This window comes from Varanus komodoensis, unplaced genomic scaffold (assembly GCF_004798865.1).
Source record: "Varanus komodoensis strain SLA01 unplaced genomic scaffold, ASM479886v1 scaffold37, whole genome shotgun sequence".
Lineage (NCBI taxonomy): Eukaryota > Metazoa > Chordata > Lepidosauria > Squamata > Varanidae > Varanus > Varanus komodoensis.
Window position 1 is genome coordinate 7,525,773 of NW_025335889.1, and position 9,383 is coordinate 7,535,155.

General features: G+C 40.1%; 1 protein-coding gene across 3 annotated transcripts in view; it reads left to right on the plus strand.

Moving 5' to 3' along the window:
* ARHGAP40 (Rho GTPase activating protein 40) overlaps positions 1-6,270 on the plus strand; it is a 65,192-nt gene extending 58,922 nt beyond the window's left edge. For all 3 annotated transcript variants that reach the window (XM_044440332.1, XM_044440330.1, XM_044440333.1), the window contains exons 14-15: positions 1,654-1,709; positions 3,575-6,270. In XM_044440332.1, coding sequence (XP_044296267.1) covers positions 1,654-1,709; positions 3,575-3,681 — 163 coding nt within the window. In that variant the 3' untranslated portion in view covers positions 3,682-6,270. The remainder of the gene's footprint in view (positions 1-1,653; positions 1,710-3,574) is intronic.
* Positions 6,271-9,383: the final 3,113 nt, after the last annotated feature.

Sequence of the window (9,383 nt, forward strand, 5' to 3'; positions counted from 1 at the left end):
AGTCCAAAACTGTGCAGGGCATCAGGTAGGAGAATGCTGAAATAGACATTCCCTTTGCTTCTTACTTTCTTGAAGGCAGTTCTAATCTCCTTTCCTAAATGAGCAGTATAAAAGAGTCTTGGGCTAGCTTAAGTTTTTCAACCTATGGGGCAAATGCACTTTTTTTGGTTGGCATCTTTTTCTGTGTCCTTTTTGAATGACTGAAGTATTCTATAATATGTGAAACATTAAAAGACGTTAGCATGAGACTACATCAGCAAGTGACATAGAAAAGGCCATTTCACTGCATTCTGCTGCTGAATCCATGGGTTGGATTCATAGACCTCTAAACTCAATTGTATCCATTGCAGATTCATCCAATATTGCTAATTGTAACCTTGTAGGTTAGGTACTGATATTCCTAGGAACCCTGTGGGCCAATACCCAGAAGAGGGCCTGATGTCATATTAAGCAGAAATGTCTCTATTAGCTGCTTAAACTGGAGGGCATTTTCAAGCAGTCTTGAGTGCTTTTGAAAGATAAGTGTAATAAACAAGAGACCAGTTACATCACGGTCACTCTTTAGGAGTAACTCTGACTTATAAAATCTTTTGCAATTTGTATGGCTACTTGCACCTGTAAATACGGTCTCTCTGCTCCTTTCGGTAAGTGACATAGCTCTGAAGCACACAAGGTGAAATATGGAGGCAACTCCGGTGCATGTCACAGTGGATTTGAGGCATTAGCCCTTAATACTCTATTACAGCAGCCTTCTCCACTTGGGATGCTGCAGTTTTTCCTTAATACATTCAGGCATCTCCTGAATTGGCTGCTGTTGCCGATAGACATTGATTTTTTTTCTTAGCCTTTTTATTCTTGAGAAACTTGAGAGAATGCTCTTTGAAAGACTGCCTGGCTACCTCTCACAATGCTGTGATTGCCAGATGTTCCAGGGTGAGGGAATGGCAGTCGAAATTTAGGGCTATGGTGTAGCTATGCTGGCTGGGAAATGCTGGGTGATCTAGAATTAACACGTGCCTTTAAATGGGTATAAAATTGAATTAAGTTGGTAATTGCTTTTAGGCTGAGTAGGCAGCAGTATTAGAATTATTATTCTGATCACTGCCGCCTTCCTTGCCAGGGTGACCTGGTATATGCACGACAGAAACATATCAGTAATAATTTATATTTAATGAAATATGTCCATCATAACATAGAATAGCATCGCGCAGCACACACAGTGCACAGGACCATTCTTCAGGCTCTAAGCAGGAAGGGCCGTTAGCCTCCTTGCCATAGTTGTCCAGAGCGGATATTGTCCAGTTGCTGTTACGTATGTTTCAATAGCATGAATGACTGCTAATGCAAGGCAAGAAGCTAGCTGAAACACCCCCTTCTGGAGTAGGATAGGCCAGCAGAAAAACTTTCCTGACTTGTCCTGTTCTGGAATGGTTAGTTTCCTGGACTAGAGCTAGTTTTCTGTTGACCTAACCGTTCTTCTAGTGCAGGGGCAGCATTTGATACTGCCCAGTGATTTCACAAAGCCTGGGCAGTATCCAATACTGTCGTTGCTCACCAGAGTTTTACTGAACTGCATCTTAGGCAATATTCAGTTGTCTTGGTTTTGGAGTTGGTTGTCACAGAGTTAATTCTTTTGTTAATTTTACTTTGCAGTAATGGCTCGGTGGATTCAGTGAACCTGCTCCTTTATGAAGTTGGTGGAAACATAAGTATGTGAATGTGAAATATCGACATTTTGTGGGGGACATGGGCTAGTGAGTTAAGAGATGAGATTAGGCAGCAGAAGGCAGGAGCTGCTGTAGAAATGGATGGTCATCAACTAGAAATGAGCATTTCTAGGCCAGAGGCAGCAAGGAACCTACCCATGGGCATTTCCATACATTCAAGCACTGTTTGCCTCAGTCACATTCTTAGCTTTGGGGATTTGTAGCTCTCCCCTTTTCACTGATACAATAGCACAGTACCCCAGCTGTATCTGATAGGAGGGCAGAAAGCCTTGCCTTGGGAAAATAGTAGTGCTGCACTTTTTCCTTCCCTCTCTCCATAATTTTTGTAAACTGTTAAATCATTTGAGGTGAAGAAGTGTAGAAATGTTTAAAACTTGCCAGCTGGGGCAAGCTAGAATTTGTAGGACATTTTTCTATCTAAACTTGCATAGTTCTGTACCGTAAACGACAGTTGGGGATGTGGAGGAAAGGGTGTGGATGGGTGCTTCTAAAAATGGATTCTTCACCCCTTCCCCAAAGCATGTTTTTAATGATATGAGCAAACCTGCAGAATATTGGCATGTCTGGTAAGAGGTATGATTCATATTAGTGTTCTTATTTTTCAGTAAGATGTAGCTAATGGGTTTTTTGTGGGGGAGGATAGGATTTAAAAAAAAAACATTTCTATACTGCTGATTAACCTATGACTCCTACACAAACCTCTGAGTAAGTGCCAGGTGTGAACAGCTTCTTCTGGGGGTGGGTTCACCATCGTGCTGTGTGTGCATCTGTGCAGAGGATCAGATCCTCTGAACGACAGGCAGCCACTGCTGCACGTTGAAAACTGGAGGTCAAGATTCCTTGCCACAGGCAGCACCCCTCCATCTCCCATGTAGCAGAACTGTATGAGTTTATCTTGGATCAGACTTTGGCCAGTTTGTACCTCCCAGAAGGAAAGACTGGCACAAACAGACTTCTGACATGATTCATAAAATAAAAAGATGTATCCAAAAATGTGCATGAAAAATGCACATCTTTGAAAAACATATGCAAGCATATTTTAATCTGCATGAGAAAAATATGAACCTTTCAAAAATCTGCATAACAGAGGCATATACTGGGGGGCGGGGAGGACACAGACTTTGTTGCTGATTCAGACGTCTCTGCTCCTCACCATTTCATACCCTATCCAGTCTTTGATGTTGTTCCTGCCTGTTAATCGGTGGAACATGTGAGTTCCTAGTTTCAGTCCCTGTCATCTCCAGTTAAAAGTCTCAGTTTTGGGCATGAGGAGGCCCTCTGCCTAAGAGATGGAGAGCCATTGTAAGTCAAAGTGGGCAGTAGTGGATTTGATGGACAAATAATCTCACTTGTATTGGACAGCTTTCTATGGTCCCATCTGAATTTGAGGGATAACTGTAAGAATAGGAGGACAGCTAAGCTGAGGATATGGCTTCTCTTCCCAAGGGACTTCCATTGAATGCCAGTTTCCAGCTCCTCACATGTCCATCAACAGTATAATGTTGAGCACTTAATAGTGGACCTGTTATTATCCTGTTTGTATCTCTGTACTTTCTCTGTATCTCTGTACTATCTCTGTACGCAGTTGTACTGGTGCTTCCAGTCAGGGCAGGTGTATGAGGAATTCAGTGGGGGAGGTTCAGTTGAAACTTTTTGGTTACTGGGTCATCCCCCTCCCCCCAGTATCTTCACTTGTAGTCCAGACAAGATAGGAGAGTTGCTTTGCAAAGTCTGGCTGCATTTATTAAACCATTTGAAATGAATGCATACATGATGAGGCACAGGCTAGATGAACAGGTGTATAAGTTGGACTAACACTTTGAAAAATGCTTTTCTCCTCTCAACAGATGAGCATTGCCTGGACCCAGACACATACCTTTTAGACCTTTATCATGTGAACCCCCATGCAGAATGGATTATACGGCAAAAACCATATTTGTCAAGAATGTTCTAAGAAGATTGCCAGGAGAAAAAAAGCATCCAACCACAGATTCTCTTCAAACAAATTTTAAAAGGGGAGGGGAGGGGAGAATCTCAAGCAATAACTATGCCTGATTTTTTTAATGCACCAACGGACTGTGCTTTTTCAAAGTCCATTTGAACTTGTAGCCAATGGAAGAAGAGAAGCTGCTTTGTGCTTGTATTAATGCCTGTAGTAAAAGAATTCCAGCAAGAGCTGCCAGGAAAGGAAGGATTAAAAATCAAAGAGCCACATCCTTGAAGAACCTGATGGGAATCATCTGGCTTTGAGGCTTGAATCATTAATTGGAGAGACTTAAAACATCTCCACATTGGAGGAAGGCGATACCACAGTCTCAGAACATTGTAGTCAGTTAAGAACTAGTAATATTCATAATGTGAAATTGCATATCTGGATTAAAGCTGCTTGGAGATAAATGTTTTAAAATTGGTTTGGCCCTGGAAGGGCTTACTTGGTAACCAAATTGCCCAGAGTGCAAGATCAGAGTCCTCACACACATCTGAAGTTCCTCCTCCAGAATTCTGCTTTTCAAGCACAGCAGTGGTGAAATATTAACTATGCACAACTTTTAATGTAGAATGTCTCCTGTGATAGATTCTGTCATTATAATTCCATACGCAAATGTATGTTCATGCATGTGTACAGTTTTGTTGTGACTTTTTAAAAAGGTAGCCTGCTCAGTGACCCACTGATCCTACATGGCTATGCCAGACCACCTCAGTATTACTCTGTCAATGACAATTCTGATTTTCAAATTGAATTTGTACCCCCGTCTCATTGTAATACTACTTCTCCTGCTAAAGAAATGCCAGGTAGAGACTTTTTTCCATCTGCATACCCTTGCCATTTGTTATATACAGGACAATCCATGAATACCTGAGCCATATGATAACTTTAGTCTTGTTTCTTTGATATGCATTAAAAATTGAATGTTTGTAAATGAATTTACCAAAAGCCTGTTGGATTTGCCTAGAAGAATATTACGATCCATTGGAGGATACTGTCCTTTCAGCTTTTTGAAAGCCAAAATAACAGCCCAAACATGCAAATAATTTTTCAAACATGGTAGTCTGAGCAGCCTTTGTTTGAGATTCCATCTTAAGAGGACCTATACTTTTTTGAGAAGTAATACAGCCATTTTAAACAGGGTATTATATTGTCCGCTTTACTACACTGTTGAAAATATCTCAGCCAAAGATCATAGTTAGTATTGTCAGAAGAATAAACATGAACAAATTGAATATGCTTTGCAGGAGGTTTTCCCTCCTTTGGACATAAAAAGATTTAGAGTAAAGGATATTTGATAGCATACTAAAGGATTTCAGACTCAAGGAATCTGACTGCTCATTAAATCCAAACTCATGTATTAATATCTCAACACTTCTTGTTGGAATTACCTTTGAAATACCTCTCAGCCTTTCTTTCTCAACTTAATAACTGGTTGGGAGGTGATGGAAAGGTACCTCTTCGCATCTTCTTTTATATCACAGGATAGAATGAAATACTGTTCAACCATGTAGCTGCTGCTAAAAGAAAAAAAGAAAAAGGAAGCAATTGCTTCCCCTTTTTAATATCTAGTAAAACTTGTCACCAGCTCCTGGCAATATTAGTGTTTCTCGCTCCTTATGGTTGATGGTGAGTATGTGGAGTGGAATTGAAGAGTGGTAAGACTGGGCCTGACAAATGGAGTTAAGGGGAGCATTTTACATTGATGTTTTCAGAGCCGCTGCTACTGGTTTTAACTTGGTTCTGCCAGCAGTAAAGGAAGAATCCCTCTCTCCTGGTCACACCCAACAGCATTTCATTTCCATCTTTGTAATTTCTGTCCATTCACTTCTACTGGGAAAAGTGTAGATACAGGAATGCTCTAGACCATTGAAATATCCTGGGAACCAGTTATGAACAATGCAAGAAGGATGCGAATGAGATGGTAATGCAGAGGGGAATATCTGTGTGCCAATGCCTAGCTGGGAAACAGAATCAGCATAGATGCCTGCAAGACCACTGAAAGAGCTTGCTCTAGATACACTGTACAATATTCACCTTGAGGCATCTTGATCAAGTAGTATATATAGAAGTTGTAGCTTTTGATGCAGGGCTGCCAAGAAGAGAAAGGTCCTTGATCCAGTGTAAGAGACAGGTAAGGTCCTCGGAGCAAGTAGTGTTAGTAAAAGGTGTTAAACAGCCACACAATGGGGCCTAGTTCCTGCATTTAGGGTTAATTTGAGTGAAAGCATGGGAATGAAACAAAATTAGACTCCTCAGATGCTAACAGTATGATGTGAAATGAGCATTGTGGAAAACTGTATGTGGGAAATGCATCTTGAAACGAATGGTCAGTAGCTGTAACATTTGAGGGAAAACATTCTGCAGCCCCAACTCTTTCCATAATGTTGATGTTTGAATGATTTCAGTGTCTTTTGTATTGTTGACAGCCGTTAAAGCAGAATGATACACAGTTTTAAGCTCATTTGTTTCTCGGTTTTTAATGATGTTTATATTAATATTTTAATGCTATATTTAAAACAGTTAATAAAGGACTAGACTCATTTCCAGACATCTTTCCTCCTATCTCACACTGCACTTTTTTCAATCGTTGAATTTCTTTTTGTCTATAAAAATAGTTTGACTGAAACCATAGTGGGACCAATAATGATTTTGGCTAAGCTCATTAATAACCAAATAGCTAAGGCTGTTAGTAGAAAAAGTCTTTAAAAGGTACAGCAAGGAACTGAAAAATGAAAGTTTTGGAATTATTTTTACGTTTCAACCTATAGACATAGGAAACAGTCAGGAAATTCTATATGAATAAACTTCCAATATCTATTTTTAATCTGAAAACCCAATGTGACACTCTTCAATTACATAAATCCCTGGGCCAGTAACATGCATCCATTAGAAAAAGCAGAATCAACAGTAGAATCCCTAATTTTTTATTTTTGGTTGTCTTTTAGGTCATAACTCCCCACAAGGCAGCAAATACCATGAATATAAAATACATTTAAAATAACCAAGTTTAAAACAATTAGAAAAAGCATTTCAGCAAAAAAATAAAAAAATAACCCTCTAATTCAAACAATAAAATGGTAGTTGCAATAATATGTGGTGAAAACCAGCTCAAATAAGATGCTGGGATGCATAAGCATTTTCCTTTTCACTGAAAAGACATCAAATGTCGTGCTGGGTAACCCTCTCTGGATAATGCAGTGTGTCCCACAGATGATTTGGCATCAAATGGTGTCTGAAGATGGTGGACTTGATCTATCAAGAATAGGTTGAATACTATTTCTCTGATGGTAGTCATCAATACCTCCCAGTCTGTGTATCTTTTACTTGCAATACTACTTTGAAAACAAGCAAAGAAGGATCATATAAATCATATCAACAGTAACATTAACATTCTTTATATAAGAAATTAAATGAGAAAGAGAAAGAAGGATTAAACACTTTGATTTCAGATTCATAAGTTAATAGGCATTCCATATAGCTAAGCACCTATATGATTTGAGTAGTATGTTATAGATGTGTGTCAAATGTAACCAGCAGCAAGATCTTTAGTCCTATGACCAACAGGTGGTGGTGGGTATTTCTCCGAAGCTTCATTGCAATTAAAAGAGCCCTCTGCGTCCACTTTTGCTTTCTGTCTGTTAATCCTGACATCGTAGGTTTGTAATTTGAAAATGAATGTACCTCCGCTATTTTCACAGATTTTTCAAGAATGTTTATACAATCAACTTCCAACTAAAAGGAAGCTGCTAGAAGACATGCCCGCATTGTATGCCTGAACTGAGGCATTATCCTCAATTCGTTGCCAGCCTCAAGAAAAGGTAGTCAATTTCTTCTTAAGATGAATAAAAAGAGTGTTTTGGCCTTGCTGCAAAACCCTACATGTGCCTCAAAGGCAATGGTGCTCCTGGCACTGAGAAGACCATCACTACTCCGACCGTAAAGCATAAAGATGCAAGTGACTGGGAAACTGCATAGAACTGTGGGCAAGATGGAGAGAACCAAATAGAGTTTCTAGAGGAAAACCTGTTTTAATTCACAAGGGACCTAGGGCTGTATTGTAGGTTCAACTTTCAGTAAGACCATGACCCTGGACACCTATCCAAAGTAACAGTGGTGTCTCAGCAATGCAGGCGTTTCTGTGGTTCAGTTCTTGCATCTTCCTTGACCAATGCTGCTTTGCCTCAGCAACACAGGTCTTCCTGTTTGCTATAGTGCATTTCTGCTGCTGCATCTTTCCAGACCTGGTTGCTGTCCTGCCTTGTTGTCTAACCTCAGCAATGCAGGACTCCCAGCCCTTACGTCTTGTCCAATCTGTTTCCTGTCCTGCTGTCTTGCATTGCCTTGTTTCATCTTGCTAGTTCACCTTGTTTGCCACACCTTTGGTGCTTCTGAATTCTGTCTAGTTATTCTGCCTCAGGAACCTGCTCCCTGCTCTTGCCTCTTCCATTCACGATCCTTGGCTTGTTTATGACCTTGTATTTCTCTTGTCCTGAGTACATACTCCTTGGTTCCTGACATCAACCTGTTGCTTGGCTATGACCTTGTCTCTGACTACTGGACTCCAAGTTGCACTTGGACTCTGTCCTGTTCTGGTTCTGGTGTCTTGGTCTTGACTTCGGCCACCCATGCCTTTGACCATGATATGGGCAAATATTTCAGGATCTCAATGCACAAAGCTGATAAAGACATACCCAAGAAGACATGCAGTTGTAATTACAGCCAAAGGTACTACCAGGTATCGACTCAGGAGGGTGCAATCATCCGGGTGCCAGTTTGCTTTTGTTAGCCTTTTTGTGGCACCATAAAATACTCTGCACCTTCACATTATTGAGTGTCTTGTGCACAGCAAGTGGTAACAAGGCTAATCAAATCCATTTCAGGTCCAGGTTGTAACAACAAAATGTGGGAAAGTGAAAGGGGGCTGAATACTTCTGCAAGTTTCTAGGGAAGCAAAGTAGGGGCCATAGCTCAGGGGCAGAGGGTGTGCTTTGCATAAACTAGGTCCCAGGTTTGATTCTTGGTATCTCCTGCATGTCAGAAAAAACCCTCCCTGAAATCCTGGAATTCCTCTGCAAGTTTGCACTGACAGTACTGGGCTAGAGGGACTAATGATTTGCTTCAGTATAAGGCAGTGCCCTCTGTTCCTGTGATGTCAATCATTTTAGCCAATAGGAAGTATTTTTAGTCTCAGGATGGCAGCTGATTTTAAAGTCTTTTTAATGCTTAAAAATAACCCCTAAGGCAATTGTTCTTCCCTGTGAGTGTCCAGTATTTGAGCCACTTTTTAAAAATTTGCCTGAATGTTCATATTTAAATATGGATTATTGAATAAAGTCTATTACTGAATGCGCATTAGTAAATATACTGCATCTTAAAATGCACTTTTTATGTTTTCATTATTGTTTTTGAAGCAAGAACTCCATCATAAAATTTGAAGAACTATGAAATTGGAATGACTGCATTGCAAGCCTTATGTTAGTGTGGTAGGTGTGTATCCAATCAACCTGCTTCAAAATGCACCAGAAAAAAATTCTTAAGTATCCCTTTCCCTGTGAGAGTAGAATTTATTTATTGTGAATGCTGAACATTCTGGCTTTCCAGTATGTGGCATATTTGTTGCAACTGTATAGTAGTAAATAGGAATAACTGGATACTAGTTTTCAAAA